This window comes from Ailuropoda melanoleuca, chromosome 11, assembly GCF_002007445.2.
Source record: "Ailuropoda melanoleuca isolate Jingjing chromosome 11, ASM200744v2, whole genome shotgun sequence".
Lineage (NCBI taxonomy): Eukaryota > Metazoa > Chordata > Mammalia > Carnivora > Ursidae > Ailuropoda > Ailuropoda melanoleuca.
This window is the reverse complement of record NC_048228.1, coordinates 106,937,948-106,960,044: the sequence shown is the minus strand read 5'-3', so window position 1 is coordinate 106,960,044 and position 22,097 is coordinate 106,937,948. Positions and strand designations below refer to the sequence as shown.

Below are 22,097 nucleotides of genomic sequence, written 5' to 3'. Positions count from 1 at the left end.
CCCCCAAGCCCCCGGCACGAGGCCGCAAAGCCCAGGCGGTGCCGCAAGAACCTGGGTCCCGCGGTCACAGGAGATACCTTGTCACTGGACAGGCTCCTCTTCCTTGTGGGCCTGGGAGGGGGCACGAGCACGTGCAGGTCAGCCACGGTGGGCAGTCCCGGCTTTACAACGGTCACCAGCAGCTCCTCGGGGACGCCGGTCTCCTGTGGGGACACAGAGGAGCCACTCTGACCCGCCTGCCTTCTCTGTCCCCTGCTGCACTCCGAGGCCCCCAGGAATACCCTCTCTCCCCTCTTGGCCTGTCCAAGTCCTGGCCGTCTGTCCTGCGAGCGATCCCTGACCCCTGCACACACGCGGACGGCCCCAGCACCCCGTGCCACCACGTTCCGCCTCCTGCAGCTCTCCTGGTCCCTCTGCCCTTCACCCCCGACACCGGCCTCCCCTGGGCCAGGCCTGCCCCCTCTAGTCCATTCCTCACACGGTGGCCAGGGTCACGGTGAGCAGGCGCCTCTCTGACTAATGTCCTCCCAGATGTCAGGGCTCCTGACCATCCAAACCCTTCAACCCACAGAGCCCAGCTTCTGCATCCTGAGAACCCCACTCCACACACTTCCAGCCGGCAAACTCCTATTCACCCTTCGATGCCCAGGACAGTATCACCAGCATTATTAACGGACTGAGGGGAGTCACGGCCACAGCGGGCCTTGGCCTGTGGCAGCCACAGATGACTGTAGGGAGCTGGTTTTTCTCTCGCTGGGGGACCAAGGGCCCCGAGTGCCCTCTGCCCACCCCGAGGCCTCTCTCCACTCTCTGTGAGCTCCCCGGGGGGAGCAAGCACACTGATTCCTCTCTGTCTCCAGTGTCCGGCCCAGAAGAGAGACTCTGTGAATAAATGAAAATCACATGCAGGAGCTTCTAGGCCATCAGAGGACAGTGACTGGGTCCTGGGCAAACAGCTGGTGCTCACTCAATCACATGGAGGACGCCAGCCTGTCCCTCCCCTGCAAGGTGGTGCTCCAGCTGCAAGTCCCCTAGAGCCAGGGCAGCAGGCCCGAGCTGTCCTCCAACCCCCTGGGTAGCCAGACCGAGGCCGGGTCACCCTGAGGGCAGCCCCCCATCCCACCCTGGGGGGCCCGGGCGCCCCTGCTTCTCTGGGGCACCCGCAGGGGCTGGGAGGTACCTTGGAGAGCAGCCGGGTCACCACCAGGCCGATGTCCTCTCTCCACTCGGGGGTGTTGGGGTTGTGCGCGTCCAGGTCCCTGGAAAACCGCAGAGGCACCACCTGGAATTGGTCTGAAAAGAGGCAGAGACGGGCGAGCTGGTCAGTCCTGGGCAGCGGGGCTCTGCCCCCCACAGGAGGCCACCCACCCGGATTGCTCAGGATTGCCCACGGTCAGACCCCATGCCCACTTTTGGAAAACAAGAGTCCTCCGTGTGCCGGCAGCTGCCCCGGGCATCGCTCACCTCGCCGACCAGCACCAAGTAGTGATCATGGCAGCGCGGACGGCAACAATGGCGAGGAACACACCGGAGCCCGCCGGGGAGGGAGGGAGGGCCTGACACGTGCGCCGTGAGATCTGCCCTTTCACTCTCGAGAACATGCACACCCCAGGAGGCTGGGCTTCCATCCCCAGGGATCCAGGGACTTCACTGGGCTGGTCCCCCCACCAGAATAAGAGTCCCGCGATGGCAGAGGCCCCACCTTCCCTTTCCCTCACGTGCCCCAGGGTCCTCGGTCCGAGGCCCACGCCAGAGCCACGGGCCGTGGTGGAGAGCTGGCTTGCACCCGCAGCCTCAGGGCTCACTGTACTCTTTCCGTGTCCCTCCTGAGCCCTGGGTTTCTCACTTGGGAACGGGAGGAGGCTTTGCAGGGATGAGTGGCCTGAGGGACACGTGCTTTGTGAACAGAGAACTCAGCATCTCACGTGGGGAAAGTGGTGGCTATTTCTGAGCTCTGGGCTCAGGACCCCGTGCACACATGTTTGTGAAGGAAGGGACAGCCAAAGGCAGGCCCGCTAAATATTTAACTGATGGCTGCTGGCCACAGAAAGGCTGTTCTCAAAGCAAAATGAGGTTTCATTGATGGGATGACCAGGGCAACACCACACTGGGTGGGGGCGGGGTCTCTTCCATTGTTAGGATGAATTTCCTACGGTAAATGTCTCCTGTGAGGGCCTTGGGGGCCCCCGCGAGCACCAGTAAATGGGGTGTGGATTCAGAATTGAGTCTCAACAAAGGCTGTGTTACGGGTCTCAGAGGACAGGTGGCGGGAGAGGTCGGGCTCCTGGGAAGCATCACTGAGTGACCTTGACAAGTCACTCAGCCATGCCCTCGTCTGTGCTGTGTGAGGCCCACGAGGGCCATGGACACAGAGACGTGTCCAAGTTCATTTTACAGATGGGGAAACTGAGGCCCGAGAAGCCAGGGAGCGTCAGAGCAGTGTTCATTGGCTCCTCTCCCTAGCCTGTGGCTGCCCGGCATAACCAGGGTGTCTGCGGCTTAGACATGTCACCCGAACCCAGAGGTCCTGCAGAAGACGAGACGTGCCGCCCATCCTGGGGAGGAGGACTCACCCAGCACGCGGACCACCTTGGAGTCCTGCAGCACCGAGTTTCCACAGGCCGCCTGCACCGTCACACGCACGTCCCCTGTGTCTGCAAACCGCGTGGTTACGGAGTTCTCCAAGGAGAGCAAGGGCTGCAGGGGACATGACTGGGGATCAGGGCTGGGGGTGGCGGGCAGCCGCACATGGAACAGTCAGCCCGGCAGCCCACCCGCTGCCCAGGGCCTCACTGAGAACGCTCACTCTCCACTGCTCTGGTCAGGACATGGGGGCAGCATGGGGAGGGCCCCCCACCCCCCTGAGCCACGGGCTCTAAGCCAAGGCAGCCTGGACCGAGTGTCCCAGTGTCCCTTCCTTCCAGACCTGCCCAAATTGCTGGGCTGGAGGTAGCTGAGTTGTGATTCGAACCCAGAGCCAAGCACCTTCCTCAGCCCTCCGCATTCCGGAGAAACAACCTGGGGCCTCTGTGTCTGGGCCTTCAGCCACTGTTGCGGTCTTTCTGCTTGGGGCGCAGGACTGCAGCCCACCGAATGAGGGAAGGATGGCCCCTGTGACTCTTGAGGGCCTGCAGGCTAAGGACGGGCAGCCCTGCCCACAGGGACCCTCCAGCCCTCCTACCAGCCATCGTCTGTGCCCCCTGCTGCTTACAGGGTACAATGCAGGGCTCTGGGTGAGGCTTCTGATGTCGGGTCCAGCCCCAGTGTTTCCTTCCTCCATGAAGCCCTCCCTGACCACACCCAAGAGCCAGACTAGAAACGGCCTGATCTTCCCTGGAGCTCACGACACCTCACCCATCCCCTTCCTGTGACACTTATCACAACTCAGGTCACCTGCTTTGTTCACATCTCTTTCCCCAGGAAAAGGCAGGGTCCAGTCTGCTTTCTTCTGCGTCCGCCAGACTCAGACACAGGCGGACCAGAGCAGAGGCTCCGGAAGAAAGGCTGGTGTGTGCTCGCCTCAACTCCACACTGTCATACCCTGTGTCCTCCTGCCCAGCCCCCGGGAAAGCACCCCGCCCCCCCCCTCAGCCGGGGCTGCACACCTGCAGGCTATGGCCGATCCACCAGTAGAAGACGGTGAGGTTGGGGTTCAGGGGCAGCAGCACGGCCGTGAGGTTCACCTCCTGGTTGACGCCGACCACGGGAACCACTTCAAGGTGAAGGGCCTGCAGGGGGGCTGTGGGTGGCAGAAAAAGCCGGGGTGAGGGGACATCAGGCACTGGCCGTGGCAGAGGGGGCTTCTCGGTCAACTTCAGCACTTCCGCCCACGTTACCACCCACCCACCGCCGCACACACCGCCTGGGGCGTGGACGTGAGCCCGCCTGCCTGCTCCCCGCCCGCGGGCTCTGGGCCTCACAGGGGCGACGGACTTACAGTTGACCTGGACAAAGAGCACCGCCTCGTCGTGCCCGGCCACGTTCTCCGCCCTGACGGACACGCGGTAGACGCCGGGGCTCTCGTAGCGGTGCCGGATGGGCTCCTCCGTCAGCGTGAGGTACACGTACACGGCCTTGAAGCCGTCCCCCAGGTCCACCTGGTACTTGGTGGTCAGGACATCACCCTGCAGGAAATCCCGCGAGGCCACTTAGGAGGGACGGCAAAGCGGAGGGGCCAGCCGCGGCTCGCGTACTCTTCATCCCCTCGCTCCTCCCCTCGAAGGGCAAGGGCGTGGGCCCCGGGCTGCCAGGGACCGAACCCGCCCTGCCCTTGGGGCGGCCAGCCGGGCCTGGGAGCCGCAGAGATGCAGGAGAGTGGGAGCAGGGCCCGGGGCCAGGTGTGCCCGGCTGAGGGACAGTCAGGGCTGCGGGCCAGCAGGCGGGGACAGCCACTGAGGCCTGAGCCAGGAGCCGGAGGGAGGGAGCCCCGCACACAGGCTGGAGGGTGTCGGGAACATGGCCAGAAAGATCGCACACGGGAAGCCTCCTAGGGGGTTTCCCAGCCAACCGGGAAAACATTATTTCCCCTCCTCGGATGCTTCCTGCTTCCCGAGTGTTTCTTTGATCCGGTTCTCTGTGGAGCTGGGGTGCCACTCGGACACGCAGGGTCTATGCAGTGCCATGCTCCCCGCACCTGCAGCCCCTCCCCTGGGTTTGAGCAGCATGGGGCTGTCTGAAGGCCTCACGCTCCCCTCCTGGGGTGCCAGCCCCCCCACAAAACCACCGTTTCCTCACCGAGGCACAGGAAATCGAGGGAAGGAAACAGGAGAACAGTATCTTTCTCCGCTTCACAGCAAGAAAATGTTCTCATGCTCCCCCTCTCCCCTGTTCCATCGCCCCTTCCTGCTACCCCATCCCTGCAGGAACACCCCGAAAACCATTTCCTGGTGACCCAGAATGACACAGGATTCATTCTATGCGTGCAGAGCCTTAACACTTGACAGAGTCCCGGGGCGCCTGGGTGGCTCAGCCGGTTAAGCGTCTGCCTTCAGCTCAGGTCCTGATCCCAGCATCCTTGGATCGAGCCCTGCATCGGTCTTCCTTCTCAGTGGGGAGTCTGCTTCTCCCTCTACCCCCCCACCCCCGCTCGTGCTGTCTCTCGCTCACTTCTCTCTCTCAAATGAGTAAATCTTTAAAAAAACAAAACAAAACAAAACTTGACCGAGTCCTTTCCCATAAATTACGTTCACTTAACTTTCTGCACAAATATGGTGGCTGGTTGAACAGTGTCTGTGCCCTCAAATCCACGTCCCCCTGGAACTCAGAATGTGGCCTTATTCAGAAACAGGGTCTTTGCAGAAGTGATTAGTAAAGATGAGGTCATGCCGGAGTAGGACGGGCCCCTAGCCAGTGGCTGCGTCTTTACAAGGAGAGGCAGGAGCTTGGGACACAGAAGAGACGGCCACGTGATGACGGGGCAGAGACCACAACGACACAGCCACAAGCCAAGGGACACCAGCGCCCCAGAAACTGACAAGACAGTGAAGAATCCCTCCCCAGAGCCTCCGGCGGGAGCCGGTCTCTACTGACGCTTAATCTCGGACTCCCTGCCTCCAAACCCGGTAGAGAAGCAGTGCTGTTTCCTGCCGGCTACTCGTGGTCACTTGGGACAACAGCTTACATGGTGTTCGACTGTCCCCACGTGCTGGGCTAGAACCGCAGGGCAGGCCGGCTCACCGTCCAGGACTCCTGTGGACACGTGGCCTCACGGGGACCAGGGAGTGGGGTCTCAAGCCCACCTCGCTCTTGGTGGGGGGCAGGGGCTTTGTGCCCACCGCCTGCAAGCTGGACACACCTGGGAAGCCCTGTGTGGGAAGGCTCCGAGTGTGTGGGGCGCCACTGTGCACCTCGGGTCCCCGTGTTCCTGCCTGTGGTCCACTGATGGATGCCCGTGACCACTGAAACATTTTACTTGGTTAAAATAACTTGTCATTTTTCCCGTGATCAGAACACAGTCCAGCGGCCACGGTGACAGCAAACACGTGGGTGAGGAGAGCCGTCCCCGTAACCCCACGCCGGTGCCCGGCTGTGTCTCGTGCACGTCAAGAAGACGTGAACGTTGTATTCTGAGACAACTGCCAGTCTGCATGTAGTTTGTAGGGATCAAAACAGATCCCATGTGCCCCGTACCGCACGCCCGGGGCTAAGGCCTGCCGAAACCAGAGTGTCACAGCTAGGACGTGGACACAGGCACAGCCGGGGCGCGGGGCCGCCGAGCCACCACCAGTCCCGCCGTCACACCCCTGACTCATCTGTCCTCCATTTCTGCAGTTTTGTCATCTGGAGAACACCCTATAAAAGGAATCCCACAGCACAGAGTCGCTGGGGTTGCCTTTTTCTCATTCAGTTTAACTCTCTGGGGACTCGCCCGGGTCGGGGCACCGGTCAGTAATCTGTTCCTTCTCACTGCGGAGTCGTGTCCCACGTGGTGGCTATGCCACTGTTCAGGCAGACGCCCCTCGGAGGACGTCTGGGTGTCCCCAGTTTTGGGCTCTTCTGCAAGAGCGCTGCCATGAAAGCTCACGTGCAGTGTTCTGTGTGGACACAAGTCTTCGCTTCTCCGAGAAACACGCCCAGGAGTGCACGTGCTGAGTCACAGGGTGGTTGCAAGTTTAGTTTTTTAAGAAACTGCCCCACTGTTTTCCAGTGTGGTGGTTCCATCCTATGCTCCCAGCAGCCGCGTGTGAGTGGTTCGGCTTCTCCGCAGCCTTGCCGGCACTTGGTGGTGTTGCTGTTTAATTTGGCCACTCTCGTGGGCGTGCAGGGACAGGTCCTTGGGGTTGGACTCACATTCCCTAACAGCCAGTGAGGCTGAACGACTTTCGTGGGCTCACTGGTCACCTGCTCGTCATCTGCGATTAACCGTCCCCCTCTGTGTCCTTGGCCCATTTTCTAACCAGAGTGTTGTTTTCTTCCCGTTCCTTGCATGTCCGAGGTCCCAGGCTCGCTGGACCCGTGCTGGGTAAATACCTTCTCCGTAGCTTGGTTCCCACCTTCTCTGCGGCTCTTCCTCAGCACACAGGCGTCTCACTCAGAGTCCAACTCGCCAGATTTCATTTAGGATGATGCTTTTGGGGTCCACTCTGCAAACACTTGGCCTGGGCCAGGATCTGCATATTTTCTACCTTTCCCCCAAAGGATGGCTACTTTCCCGCTTTCTGTTGGCCTCTGTGGTCCATTCCGGGCTGAGCCGGCATCAGGGCCGAGGTTCCAGCCGAGGCTCATTTTACTGGTGGTTCGGTGCTGAGGACCGTCCTCCCTCCCCTGAGATGCTTTCGCTCCTGTGTCAAAATCAGCTGCGCGTTTCTGTGTGGGTCTCTATCAGCTCTTACTTTTCATTCCGGGAGGCTTACAGACTCGGCCCCCCCCCAGATGCAGCTAGTCCCGCAGCTTGGCCTGTGCGTGAGGGCGGGTGTGTGTGACGTGTGTCAGTGTGGAGACGTGTCTGCATCAGGGGTTATGAGTGCGTGAACACGTGGTGAGGGCGTGTCCGTGTTCCTGTGGTCAGCGTGTGAGAGTGTGAGTGTGTGTGAGCGTGCATATGTGTGTGTCCACACCCGCCGAGCTCCCTCTCTCCCCTCCCCCTCCTCGAGGAAGCCAGCAGCCCTTCTGGATAGCAGCGTGTGCTGGGAGACCTCTCTTGCAAGGGCATCTCTCGGTCACTCCAGCGACCCCGTGCAACAAGGCCGGGGACCACTGTCCTGTCCCGTCTCGGCTCCAGCTGGGGAATCAGCAGATGTGCCCGAGTCGCCCAGATGGAAGGCTCTAGGGGGCAGCAGACGGCCATTTTTCCTGGAAGTCTGTGCTAGAACTTGGGCGGCAGGTGGGTCCACAGGCCCCACCCGGGGAGGGGGCATCTTCCTCCCGCCATGCCAAGATGCTGCTGTGACAGATGCCGACCCCCACTCCGGGGCCGACCCTGAGGCCCCAAGCATGAATCTCAGGGCCAGGCTCATCCACACAGGGCCTGGAAGCAGGCGGGACCTGGGGCCCAAGTCTGGGGACCACAGACCAGGCGCTGTCCATGCAGAGCTCTGTCCCCTGTTACTGTGTGGCCTTGGGCGAGTCATGGCACCTCTCTGAGCCAGAGCTTCCCCAGGTACAGATCAGGAGACAGGAGCACGACTGTGAGGCTGGCCAACGGGCGCTCACACATACAGCTCCGCGTCCTCTGGCCTCAGTTTCCCTGACTGCATGAGAGCAGACACCAAAGACCTCTGTCATCATCTGGGCACCATATTTTGAGGGACATGGGCTAAATAACACACACGGAGTTATAGAGCTGAACTCCCTTCATTCAGCGTATCCGTTAAGCACAGATCCGAGCGCCCAACGGAGCCACGTGAGCAGATGACCGGCGGTCCCGAGGCAGGTCGCGCTCCGGGCGGGAGCCAGCTTCTCCTCTGTGCGATTCTGTGGCTTTGAATTTCCTGCACGTCGGCAAGTTCTCCCGACCTCCGCTGTCAGACGCTCTACAGGGAGTTTGTTACCTCTACAGTCGGAGAAGTACGCAGCTGTGTGCTAATTGTAAAAAGGCCAGAAGAAAATACAAAACCTCGCAGTTGTTACCTTGGGGGGGAACAGGGATTTCGGTGATATTTATAGGCTTGACATTTTAGGTGTTTTTCAAATGTTCTACCACGAGTATACGTTCTTTTTTAAGTCAGAAGAATACGTAACCCTCGTACTGAAGAGAAAAAGAGAGAGAGTAGAACACTGGGGGGAATTTACATATTCGAACAGATTATGTGGAATTAAACCCATATCCGTCTATCATCTACCTACAGGACTCATCTTTGGTTCTAGGATTATAAGTAATAGTGGGTTTTTTTTTTTAATTTTCTGCTTTTCTTAAAATTCCAGATGAACTAAATCGATATAATTAGAGGTTAAACAAATTGCCGCGCAGAAGAATGAATAAATCCTGGAAGCGTCAGAGTCCGGTAAACACCCTCGGCCGGGCACAGAGGGTCCCCACCGCACGTGCCGGCCGCACGGTGACCCCCCCATACTCCACCGTCCTCCTCTCGACGCTGCTCGGGGCCCAGGGAGGGGTTTCCAGCCACTCTTACCCCTCAGCTCGGAAAACGCCCGCCTACATGGCTGCTCCAAACCACCTGCAGGCGGAGGGGACACCCACACACCCCGTCCCCTGCTGGTCCGGCGGGAGTGACCCCGCGGGGACAGCACGCCGCGCTCACCTGCTCCTGCCGCACCACGAACAGGACGTCCTCTCCGGGCCGCACGGCCACCGCCTCGCCACGGACGCTGACCTGCAGGCCCCGGGGCGGCGTGAGCGGGCACTGCAGCTGCGTGGGGCTCTGCCGCGGGTCCACGCCGCCCTCGCACACGTTGGACACCACCTTCCGGTACCTGCGGCCAGACGGCAGGTCAGGGTCCGCACCGACGGCGGCAGAGGGCACGAACCCCGCGGCCAGGGGCTCGCTCGTGGCGAGGTGTGGCTCTTGGCTGGCGGCCTCCACCCCGACGCCCGGCCTCCTCCGGCCTCCTCCCAGCCCCACTGAGAGCCATCGCTGCCCCATGTCGGAGCTGAGAGGCCAGGTGAGGTGGCAGGTGGCTGGTGATGGCAGGGTCGGCTCTGTCGTCGGCCTCCTCTCTCTGCGGTCACAGGACTTAGGACAACCCTAACACCCGCTGTTCTTGTGGCCAAGGGTGTGACTGGGCGCACCCGAATGCTGGGGCCTTGGCGAGGAACGTGCCCAAGAGGGGCTGGACTCAGCCGTGGCCTTGCCACAACCCCTCGCGGCTCCCTTCCTCACCACCCAACTAGAGGACACCTGATCCAGGGGCTCCTTCACACCATGTATCTGCTGGGGGACAGGCTGACCATATAGCCCCTGCCTTGCCGGGCAGACTGCCCGTCGGGGGGACAGACTGTGCCATGCTACCTCCCACGTCAACGTGAAATCACCACCGACCAGCTCTGGGAATCGGTCCCTGAGAGCGCGGCTTTCCGCTGAAGTCAGAAGGGCAAGCAGGAGAGGGATGGGCACCCAGGCAGCAGGACCAGCACGGGCAAAGGTCCTGTGGTGGGCAGCTGGAGCCAGAGTGGGGAGCAGGGCTGGGAGGAGGCTGGACGGGTTGGGGGACAGAGACCGTGGGCTCTGATGAACCTTGTAGGAGACCCTGGGCAAACCACGGCCGGGTGGTATCTGACTTGCCGATTGTGAAGCTCCCTCAGGCTATGCCAGGACCCTGGGTCCACAGAACTAGTGTCACTGCCAAAGAGCCTGGCGCTGCCCACCTCCCTGAGCCTGGTACCCCCTCCTGCCCCCGTAGCTCAGCCACTGAGACACACATTCAGGGGTTTATCATGCAAAACACCCCCCATGGCACCTTGGTGCCCAGAGCATGCCCATGGTATGATGTGCAACCCTTAACCCACGATGTGGGCCCTGGCCCTGACACTTCTGACGAGAGTCCCTGCGTGCCAAGCCCTAGTGGGTGCACCAGAGAGCTGCTGTGGTTGCCGGCTGGGAGGGATGATGGGTGAATGATGGATGGAAGAGGGATGGATGGATGGATGGATGGATGGATGATGGGTGAATGACGGATGGAAGGGAGATGGATGGATGGAAGGATGGATGGATGGATGCATGATGGGTGAATGGTAGAAGGATGAAGGAGGGATGGATGGATGAAGGAGGGATGGATGGAGGGAGGGATGGATGGTGGAATGGCATTTATGCTGCTGAGACCAAAACCTGCAACATCTGGTCCTGCTTCCTCAATTCTACCCCTGCCCTTTCCCAGGGGAAGTCATGGGGATTTTCTAATAAGTCTGCTGACGTTTTCTTCCCTCTCAAAACTGCCTCAAAGGGAAACAGAGACCTTAAGATAGAGTCTCGGGACCTCCTGAAGCTGCGGGTTCACGTGCACCCAACACTTTCGCTCTTTGTTCAGAACCCGCTCAAAGCACGTTCTCTCCCTGACGCTGCCCCACGTGGGCTCAGACCCTGCGGGGTCGCTGCCCGGGGTGACTCTCAGGAGCCCAACGGGCAGGCCATCCTCAGCCGACTTCTCTCTCCGTGGCTCTGCCCCTGGAGTGACGCGAGGGGGCCTGTGCCGCACTCACCCGAGGCTGCTGGTGTAGGTCTGGCCCAGAACACAGTCGTCGGGCGGGGAGAGGGGGTTAAACCAGAAGTTCGCAAAGCACTTGTTGGCATCAGACTCTGAGGAGGGAGAGCGCTCAAATCCGTAGTCGCTGGAGGAGGGGGAAACAGCAGTCAGGAGACGGGCTTGGGCGGGGATGGGAGCTGGTCTGGGCGGGGGCCTCACAGCAAGGGCCTGAGATGCACCCATTGTGGGGACACACAGGAAGGCCACGCAGCCCTGTCCAGCCTGAAAATTAGGGTTACATTCCAGGTGAGAAGGGTTGCAGAGGCGATTCTGGGAACTGAGCCCAGCCTGGGTATCCTGGAGGGCTGCCTGGAGGAGGTGCGCTGAATCTCAAAGGAAGTGCAGTGGACAGCCAGGGGAAGAGAGGCGAGGAACACTGCACAAGGGGCACCTTCAACGCTGGTGCAGGGAGGTGCTGGTGGAGGTGGCTGGCACGGAAGCGGGAGCAGGAGGGCGAGGGTTAAGGAAGCCTAGGGAGGCAGGCGGTGGGCCAGATGCTTTGTGAACTGGGCTCTGGATCTCGGAGGACTGGGTGGGCACCACTTGCCCCCAAGGCACCCTCCCCGAGGAGGGGGAGGCCACTGTGGTCATTGAGCCCACATGCCCTTGAGCTCCCTGACGCTCCTCTGGGGAGCACACCTGGGATCCTGCCCGGCTCTAACGCACGGAATACGGCGGCAGGAGGACTGAGTCTGAGAGCCGCGCTGGGCGGCGGCTGCCGGGTCGTGAAGCTGCTCAGAGCACCCGTGGCCGCTGTGGTCCTCACCAGAGGAAGTCCGACTCGCGGCACCTGCACACGCGGGACTCGAGCGCCGACGTGAAGCTCCGCCCCTTGATGCACCAGGACGTGGACTTTCTCTTCCGGAAACTTCTCTGTTGGCCCATGATGCAGCGGTCGCCCTGCGGTGGGAACGCGGGGTGAGGAGCTGGCCAAGAGGGGTCGACGGCCCTCCGGTGGCTTGGACTTCTGCCTTGCCCGCCCCCGAAAAGAGCCGATTCTCAACCCCAGGCAGCCGTGTGGGGCAGGGGCTGAGTCCCCTTTCCCAGATGGGGAAACCGAGGCCCAGAAGACGAAGTGGTGTGCCTGAGGTCAAGCTGGGGCAACCTCCCTCCCATCCCGACCCATAAGCATCCATTGAGCACCCACTGTGTAAACACTACCCCTGGGCCTGAGGTGTCACAGTGCTGCTGGAACCCAGGTCCCTGTTATGTCTCTTCTCGTCCTCAGGGCAGACGCCCCGTGCAGGAGCTCGCAGGACCCACGGCCACGGGATGCGTGTGGACACGGGGTGCGTGTGGACACACAGCAGGTCCTCGGCGTGTGACTACTCTACCTTTTGTTCTAGAAACATCTATGTGTTTGAGGTTACGGGGCAGCGCTGCCCCTATGACGCAGGCTCCGTGTTACCCGCCTACCCTGTCACAAGCCCCGGACCCCAAGCACACGGGACTGCACGGTGGGGTCAGGGCCCGTGGCCCCGTGACCCTGAGCGTGGCGGCAGACCCAAGCTCAGAGTGGCCCAGGCCCCAAGGAGGGGCCAGAAAATCCAGCAGGAGAACCGGACATCTCAGGCCCCCGGGGCTCTGGGAAGCCCATCTGGAGGTGAGGCTCCTGTGCCACATGGGACAGGGGATGCACGGCAGAGGAGGCCGCCCCTGCCCGCCCTGCTCTGTGCCCTGGCCCACCTTCAGGTCGGTGAGGTCCCAGGAGCCGTAGTCCTCCTCGCTGCACTGCCTGGAGAACGAGGGCCGGAAGTCCACCTTGACCAGCTCCCAGTCGGAGCGGAAGCTGATGTGGCCGAAGACGCTGGGAAGGGACGAGGACGGAAGGGGAATCACCTTAGCCTGCCCGCGTCAGGACGCGAACCACTTCCCCTCGGGGCCTCAGTGCCCCTGCTCACAGGCCCAGCGACTGCTCTCGGGACTAGAGCCCTGGACCCCCGCACTGGGCCCAGCTGGCTGCAGGCGTGTGGTCCTGGCCGTGGTGTCCCCACAACGATCGCACGCTGTCTGCAGCTCACGGATGGCACGGGTGGGGTCACCCCCCACGGCCCCCCTCAGTGGACGAGGAAGTGGGTGCAGTCGTGTCAGGAGCCTGGGCCCCCCAGGTGCCACTGTCCCTGCTTCTGTCCTGCAAAATGACGGGGGTCAGCAGGCTGCAGGGTGCTTCTCCCCTCTGTCAGCATCACCGCCCTGAGGGCCTGTGCCACGGACACTCGGGCCGGCCTCACCGTGCCGGGGCCTGACCTGCGGACACCTGGCTCTGCAGAGCTGGGCCACAGGCTGTCTTTCCAGACACAACCAGCAATCCGAGGAGAAGTAGGGAGTCGTCATATTGGCTCGCAGGGTGGGGTGGGAAAGGCCTCAGCTCGTGCTCACCTCCGGCTCACCCTGTCTTTCCCTAGTCCAACCTGCAGCATTCGGGACATATCACCAGAGGTTGAGCATCTGGGTGGGGGAGGTGATACACCCTGTGTACAGGACCCCCTTCCAAGCATGTTGACAGGGACAGGATACTTGGGGAAGGGCAATCATGATCTGAAAGGATCCTAACCCCATTCTAGGGTGGTAGGTGAGAAGGGTCTTGAGTGTTTTCTTGGGGACACGATGGCTGGCTCTGAATGTCTGAGGCTGATATCTGAAGAGTTTTGCTTCCATACAGCAGCTCTGAGCCAGGCAAGCCTGGCTGATGCCCTGTTTCCTATGTCTGTGACCTTGGGCAGCTTCACTCCCTCTGGGTACCCCAGTTTCCTTGGCTCTAAAAGGGGAATGATAGCTCTGGCCTTGCAGGACTGATGGCGGCTTAGCAGTGGTTTGTGTGGTTTGTGTGGTTTGTGTGGGTGCCAGCACACAGTAGGGGCTTTGCACACATGCACACACAACAATCCCTCGCTCCCCAAACAGTCCCATGATGCAGACACTGTTAGCTTGATTTTGCGGATGAGATGCCCGCCTCTTGCAGGCCGGCCACGGGCCTCCTCTGGTCCTCGGGGCCCCTGAGCCTCCCTCTGTCTCAGCCTGGACCTTCGCCTGTGGTCAGCCTTGTCTCCTGCCTCCCAGATGAAGCCTCTGGGTTGGTTACGGACACAGAGTGTGAGGGTCTTCTCTCGATAGGGATGCTCTTCAGGGAGAACTTACGGGCCCCACACAGAGCAGGCCCACCCCCTTCCCGGAAACCATGTTATCCTGAGAACAGCAGGTGTGCACTGGACACACACTGACTCGCTCACGCCTGGAGCCACGGAAGGCTGGTTGGGTGGCTCTGAATAATCCCGCCAGGCTTCCTAAAGCCTAGAACATGGACATACCGGTCACCTGGCTCATTCTGAGTATTACGAAGAACCTGTCAGAGGCAGCCCGTGGATCACCTCAGAGTTGATAGGAGAGAAGGGGCCAGGACGGGCAGGGTGGGCCAGGAGCCCCCGCCCTGTAAACAGCCCCCTGACCCTGGGCGAGGAGTGGGAGGGAAGGGCGGGCAATGGTGAGGCAGCCTGGGGGACACGTCCCGAAAGGGGGCAGCGGTCAGCTGGGCCATCACCTTCAGGTAGATTTGGATAAAAAAAATCACCTGAGAAAAAGTTCGCAACTGCAGGAAACAGGATAGCAAGAGAGAGAGACAGACAGAGACACGGAGAGGGAGAGAGAGACACAAAGAGGGAGAGAGGAAGGAGCAGAGGGAAGGATCGGGGAAGGACACGCCGGGTCCCAGCGAGTACGCGCCCAAGGCCCAGAGACATCTGTGTTTTACTCTAAGGTGCCCGTATGTTCCCTCTTGCGCCGTATGACTGGCTCCCGTGTCAGCTGGGACTTGGAATCCCAGTGTGGATGGAAATCTCCCCGTGCGGAGACTCTGCTCCGTGAAGGAGGAACTGTCCTCCTTTAAAACCTTAAAAGTTTGTGGCACCTGCCTGTGAATTTGGCCATTGGCGTTCTGGGAATCGAATGCCCTGTCTGCTGCTGGGAGATGAAAATTGGAGTGTTTCTGGGGCCAAACTCAGCCCTGGGGCTGTGACACACTCGCCTAATGCTCTGGGATAGAAAGTGTACCCATTTCTCAGCTGGGGAAGCTCAGGGCTCCAGACCGGCAGGCTCGCCGCCCTCGGTGTTGGTGTTTCTACGCGGCGGGCAGCAGCCTACACGCCACCCCCCGGACAGAGAGCCCCGCGTCAGACCCCAGCGTGGAGCCCTCCCTCCCCTGCCCACACAGGCTGACACCCTGCTGCGGCCCCAGAAGGAAACGGCCCTCCTATCCCAGACCCGAGCCTGTGACAGCATGAGGGGCGCACAGATACGTGGAGCCATTCAGGACGTAACACGTCCCTGGGCAGGGGGACAGCAGGGACCGGGTGTCCAGGGGAAGCGCCCCAGCCAGGGTCTCTAGGACGGCATCACGGGGTCCCCTCCCTCTCCGGCTCCCGGGACCACGCAGAACTGAGGTGACAGCAGTCCCTTGCCCACCACTCCCTCGGTGCAGAACCGTTGAGATTTTAGCACCTCTGGAAGGGGGGCAACACGTCCTTCTGTGGACATTTCTTACGAGGACAAAACGAGATGACATATAAAAATGGACCCATAACACTCAGCAGGGGCTTAGCAAGGCGTCCCCGAAGCCCTTGTCCAAGCGGCCACGTTGCTGAAGAAGCAGGGAGGGCAGAGGCAGGGAAGGCCCCCCCCGGGGGGGGTCACTAAGCTGAACCAAATCTGGCCCCCGCCCCAGTTTCCGCCTCGGGTCACTCTCTCCCCGTGTGCTGTCTGCATCCCTCCCTTCTAACAAAGACGTTGGATTTGGGCCCCTCCACAACAGCGTGACCTCATCCTGACAGATCACATCTGCAAAGACCCTGCTTCCAATTAAAGTCACAGGTTCTGGGTAGATGTGCATTTTGGGGAACCTGGTCTCCCCAGTACAGGCGTCATCCAAAAGGCAAGTTGCACCCCGCGTGGCCAGGCATACAGAGAATCAGGGGAGAGGTTAGAAATGCAGTCTCGGGCCCCGCCCTGAACAAGCCCCCTGGAGAGTGGATCGCCCGGGAAGGAGGCTTCCACAGCTGGACCCCTTTCCCCAGTGTCGGAGGGGTGGCGAGCGCCGTCAAGCCCTGTGCACTGTTTCAACTCCTGCCTCTCAGATCTGAACAGGGATGCCCTCCTCTCACCGTGCTCAGGGCAGCGTTTGGCCCAGAGTGAGGCCTGGACCCCTGCAGGTTGGCCAAAGGCCTCGGCCTCAGGGGCCTAGGGCTGCAGCCTCAGAGCCCAGCCTGCCCCGGGCCACAGCCTGGCTCTGCCCCCACGCGTGGGCCCTCCCTGCGCAGCGGGCCTGGGAGCCCTTCCAGGCGCCAGGAGCTCATCATATAACAGTGATGATGATGAGAGCTCGGAGGGCAGCTTGGGGCGGTGGAGCAGAGCCGCCCTTGACTTGGTTCCAGCCCTCAGCAGCCAGGTGATCCCAGGCAGGTGATGGACATCCCCGGGGGAGACAGGGGACAGTGGACAGAAGACACGAGGAGGCAGGCACGAGGTTGGAGAGGGGCGTGAGGAGGACGGGGAGGGAGGCGGGGAGGCAGTGCTGAGCGCGCTCGGAGCAGCAAGGCCACCTGCCCGCGCACCTCCCGTGGGCACTCACGTCATGACCAGCGTCTCGTCCCCCGGCTCACTCAGCAGCCCGTCCACAAACACGGACGTGCTGGTGAAGTTGTGCGTGCTCCAGGTGACGCCCTCGTCCACGCTGAACCTGCCGAGAAGGGGCGTCACCACCTCAGGCAGGTGGGAGCACGGCCCGTGTCCCGGACCCGCTGCCCTCCTAATCCAGCCCAGCCTGAGCCGGGGCTGGCTCTGCCCAGCTGAGGGGGCTGGGAGGCTGCAGCAGCCCCCCGCCGACGCCAAGCGGCCTCCCCATCTCCTTAGCACCACTACAGCTGTCTGGGGACCGCAAAGCCCCTGGATTGCAGTTATCTGGGCCTTGGAACATCCACCTCAGCCCCACCCAATGCCTGAGCCCAGCCCAGGGGTTGCCAGGCCACGGACAGAAGCTTACTGCCTCCCAGTGCATCGTATCACGGTGTCACCAGCTTGCGGTGCGTAAAACTCTCTCAGACTAAAGTGATAGTGGCTTCCTGGCAGCTCCCCCAGCTCTGCCTTCTGAGTCTAGAGTGCCCTCACTTCCCCACAACCACCCTTCAGACGTCTGAAGCGGATCAAACACGCTCTCACCTGGGCACATCCTGCTGGCTTCCTTGCCTGGCCCTCCCTCCTCCACTTGACTAGCTCTTGTTCATGCCTGAACGTCGCCTCCTCTGGGAAGCCCTCCCTCCAGCCCCCTGCCCACGCTGTGCTGTTACACCCTGACTTGCTGCGTCCCCGTGCCTGGCCCGAAGCACTCGCAGGTGGAGCAGCTCCCCCCCCACCCCGTGCTGGGCCCCAAGCAGCTCGCAGGTGGAGCAGCCCCCCCTCCCCACCCCGTGCTGGGCCCCATGACATTACTTGAGGATCTTCAAGGGGATGGAGGTGTCCTTGATAGCTGCGATCACGCCGCCGTGGTCCAGGTAGAGGATGTGGTGCTCCTCCTCGAACACCTGCAGGGGGCGGGTGACGCTCTGAGGGCAGGTCACTCTCTGGGGGCAGAGCTGTCAACACACAGGCTCGGGGCCACCAGCAGAGGCCAGCTCCCTGAGGTAGGGCCAGCCTGAGGGCTCCCCGTGTCCCCCAGGCCCTCCCCATGCTCTCCCCTGCCACCCAGACTCAGAGCGTGTGGGCTGATTGAATGAGCATGGCAGTTTAGACCACTGACGTGAGAGGTTGTGAATAAACGCTGCAGGCAGCCCCCTGCACAGGAAAAGCTCACGCACCAATATGGCAGACGACGTGAAGGTAAGAAAGAAATCACGGAAGTCAGCAAACCTCTATTTGACAGTAATACCCAACAGATATGCCACCTCCTCCAGGAAGCCCTCCCTGAAGCCAGGCTGGGTGGAGAATGCCTCTGGGACCTCTTTGTCATTGTTTCCTCCAGGCAGGGCCTGCCTCTGAGTCCTCTTTGTGGCCCAGTGTGGCTCAGCTCAGAGCTGAGGGTGCCCGTGCTTGGGGAGCATGCGCTGGGATGAGTGAATGAATGAGTAAGGGAGTGAATGAATGAATCACCACTAAGTCTCCCGGTGACAAAAGCTCGTACGGCCCAGACAGGATGGGGCTCACACAGGAGGAGACAGCTCTGGTGGCCCTGGGATCAGGTCCCATTTTACAGATGAGGAAGCCAAGGCTGGGGTGGGGCGGCATATGCCAGGGCCTCGCAGCGGGCAGGCGGCAGAGCCCGCCCGCGGTGGTTCCTAAGTCACGCCAGGACGCAGGGGGCCTCCCCCAGATCGTCCGTGAGCACAGAGAGCTAAACAGTGAGCTCGGGTCTCTACCCAGGGAAGGGGAAGCCAGAAGACCAAGCACGGCTAAGCCCCTGCAGGACCCCCGCAGGCGCCATGCACGAGTGGGGTGGGCCAGGTGCGGGGCCTGGCTCCAAGTGCCAGCTTCTCCAGGAGATCCCAGATTGGGGTCTGGAAATCTGTGAACTGTGTTTTCAAACATGTCGGCAGGTGGGGCACTGGAGGGGACAGGGAGGAAGGGGCTGGGCGGTCGGCATGGTGGCCTCTGCCGCACGCACACGGTCCTGTTAATGGCAACCACGCTCAGACGTTCTCTTCCCATTTTCCAAAGAGAGGTTCAGAGACACACAGTGACTTGTCCAAGGCCCCGTAGCTGGCAACTGGCAGAGCCAGGGTAGACCCCAGTCTCGGACCCAGCCCCTATCCTTCCACCTTGACTCTTCGTCCATGGGCCGCCTGACTCCATGAGCAGGACACACCCAGGGGGAGGACGGGCTGTGTTTTGGCTGTGATGAGGCTGCAGGTTGGAGTGGTGGATCACAGCACTAACTTGGGTGCTCCCCAGATATGCCCCTGCAGCCCTCACTCCCCAGACTCGGGGACCCATCTGCTCCGGAGGCTACATGAACAGAGGCAGTTTCCTGGATGAGGGAGGTGACAGTCTGCAGATTTTAGGACACTGTGGGGAAGAAAGGTTCATAATTTTCCTCCCCAACTGTTCACTCAGCCAACAGCCAGTGCTCCAGACCCTCTGTTTGGTGCTGGAGTCCAGAGGGAGAGATGAAAGTCGGGGTCCAGGAATCCCGGTGTGCTGGGGGGCCGACACGCCAGAGGGGCAGAGACCCACCCAAGGAAAATGAATTCCCAAGCAGCCGAGCTTCTCCTCCAGGAAAGAGGGAGCTCCCTGTCCCGGGAAATATTCAAGGAGAAGCTAGCCTCCTCTCCGGGACCCCTGGGCTGCTGGGCACTGTGGCTGAACCATGCTGGGTCCTCGTGCTGTGCTGGGGGCGCCTCGCAGCAAACACATCTCTCTCCCCGCGGGCGCTGGTTCTGTTCCTTTGAACTTGCAGACGCTCCTGCCCGCACCATGGGGACTCTCATTGCTGCCCCTCTGGGGGCCTACTTCACCTTCCGGGGTAATCAGGCAGTGGAGCGGTGGGTGTGGGTTCTCAGAGCCCGGTCGTCCCAGAGCAAGAGTGCCGCCCTCCCCGGGCCCGTGCCTCCCGCCTGCTGGTGCAGCTGCGTGTGCTCACAAGGCTGGGGGCTGCTCCCTGGAGGACAGACGGGGGCACTGACCATCACCCCAAAGATAGGGTGCCTCCCGGCCACCCCAGGGCACCCCCAGAGCGACTCCACTCCCATTAGCCTGGGACGCTGCAAGCGGGGACGCCGGGGTCTGACCCCCCAGCAACGGGGTCCTTCTGTGGCTTGATCAGCCCCCAGGCAGCAGGGCCCAGAGGCAGGTGGCCTCCCCCTCCCATCTCCCTCCCACCGCCTCCCCACACCCCAGGCTCCGAGGGGACTCCTTGAGTGTTTACTGGTTTGTTTTTTTTTATCGTCTTAGGGAACTCATGTTTTTAAAAGGTTACGTCCATTAAGCAGCAGACACGTTCGGTAATTCGTATTCTGAGAGCTCGCCTCTCAGACACATGATTACATCCTTGACAATCTGCCTGTGCTCTGTAGACGGCTCTGCCTTGGGTGACTGTCCCAGCCTGTCCTCTGCCCCTCCACCTCCCCCCCAACTCCAAACCCCATGGAGCGCCTCTCCTCCTCCCACACAGGCACACAGGGCCCCTCGTCTCCTGCCCCGGCTCCGGCACCCCCACTGCCCCCCTGGAGGCCAGGCCCCCGCTCTGTACGGGCACCAATACTCCCCCAGCCACTGCCGACATTCCCAAGTGTGGAAGCCCAGCAAACTGCTGGACGACAGGGGCCTCTGTGAATATCTTATGGTTGGTTTCTAGAAAATTAGAACACCTCGTCTGTTTCATCCTGGCCTACTTAATCTAACGGGGGGCACGTCCCTTTAATAAATGGACAGATGGTGACCTTTCAGGAAGTTTAGGCATGTTTCACAGGTTTTAGTGAAATAGACACATTCTAACACAGTAAGTCTCTTTTGCCCTTTTCAAAATTCCTTGTTTCTTGCATATTATTAAAAATGTCAGGGCCTTACACCCAGGCTGCGGGTAAATAGGGTGCCTTCAGGGCTAACGTATTTGTCCAGAGCATGAGCTGGGGGAGGGGCTGCAAGTGGGGCCTCCGGCAAGTATAGCTCGCAACACTGGAAGGGGAGATGCACACCAAAGGTTAGTGCATTTTCTGAAGTGTTAAAAGCAGGGACTGTCACTCCAGGGCGGGGCAGGGCCTGGGCCTGCTCCCGCGACCGCACTGCCCGGGGATGTCTCTGCCCTCCCTTCCAACAGCTGCCCCTGCTGGGAACCTGGGCATCACCCCTGGTCCCCGTCTCCTGGCCTCTGGGCTCCCAGAAGAGCTCAGCCCCAGCCTCCGAGGCCCCATGTGGCTTCCTGCAGGGACGGCACCTCCAGCCCCGGCCCTGGCATTTACTCCTATTGCTTAGACCCCCACGACCACGGGTCTGAGCGGGAGAAGGTGCGTGTCAGATCTCTAACTCCCCAGCAATGGCTTGCGCCAGAGGCACGAACACCTGCTGCAAGGAGCTCCGTGTCCAGCCAGGCGGGCTGGCTGCAGGGTGACCACCTGGATCTCGGGACGCATCTGGGAGGGGAGGGCACCACAGAATCAACACAGCAGCGAGGAGTCTCGGCAGAATGGGTGTGGGCAGGCGCCAGGCCCCCAGCCTCCTTACCTGCCGCCAGGTATGGCCACAGTCTGATGTGATGTACATTTCTTCTTTATACTCCACCAGCTGTGAGCCCAGGTTACCTGGTCGGGAAGAACAGGGCAGGGTGGCTTTTAGGATCAGCCAGCTTGTGGCCTTACCGAGGTCTGTGCCCAGACAAATGGCCACATACGAGGCATGTGGGCCCTGGGTCTGCGTCCCCCATGCCAGAGCCGCCCATGCGCATGCCCCCCTGCATTGTCCATGTACTGACCGGCCTATGGAACCATGGGGCTGGGGCCCTGGGGCCCAGTCTGTGCAGGAGAAGATTCACGTTGCCCAGGGAAAGCCAGTGTCAGGCAGTTCCAGAGGGCTGGGATGCAGGCAGGGGCCGGCGCTTGAGGGGTCCATGGGAATGGATGGTTTGAGAACAACCGTGGAGGGCCGATCAGGGACTGGGGGAGAGGACACACGCCAGGTGGGCCGGCGTGGGGACGTGGCGGCCCCTGACAGGCTTTACACTGGGGCAGGACACGGCTGGGTTTGCATTTGGAGCCAGCTCCCCGGGTTGGGGCTGGGGAGAGCGGAGGTCCAGGGCAGCACGGGAAGTACAGGGAAGAAGCAGGCTAAGCACCCAGCAGGCGCTCATTAAATGTGTTCAGGGGATGCTGAGAGGAATGTAAGGTGGGCAGGCACCAAACCACCTGGATAGCCAGGAGGTCCTTACGTGGTTCACTTAAGCCCAGCACCAGGCTGCCTGATGGGTCACGACCCTCAAGGCCACT

At 61.2% G+C, this 22,097-nt stretch overlaps 1 protein-coding gene across 1 annotated transcript in view; it reads right to left on the bottom strand.

Annotated features, from left to right (window-relative positions):
• The window catches only part of SORCS2 (sortilin related VPS10 domain containing receptor 2), a 433,021-nt gene that overhangs the window by 1,632 nt on the left and 409,292 nt on the right, over positions 1-22,097 (bottom strand). Inside the window, exons 13-24 of the mRNA XM_034670980.1 lie at positions 21,340-21,416; positions 17,617-17,708; positions 16,760-16,867; positions 12,826-12,946; positions 11,906-12,039; positions 11,096-11,224; positions 9,201-9,372; positions 3,938-4,124; positions 3,606-3,739; positions 2,574-2,697; positions 1,181-1,293; positions 78-203 (exon numbers count right to left, since the gene is read on the bottom strand). Of these exons, the coding sequence (XP_034526871.1) occupies positions 78-203; positions 1,181-1,293; positions 2,574-2,697; positions 3,606-3,739; positions 3,938-4,124; positions 9,201-9,372; positions 11,096-11,224; positions 11,906-12,039; positions 12,826-12,946; positions 16,760-16,867; positions 17,617-17,708; positions 21,340-21,416 (1,517 nt within the window). The remainder of the gene's footprint in view (positions 1-77; positions 204-1,180; positions 1,294-2,573; positions 2,698-3,605; positions 3,740-3,937; positions 4,125-9,200; positions 9,373-11,095; positions 11,225-11,905; positions 12,040-12,825; positions 12,947-16,759; positions 16,868-17,616; positions 17,709-21,339; positions 21,417-22,097) is intronic.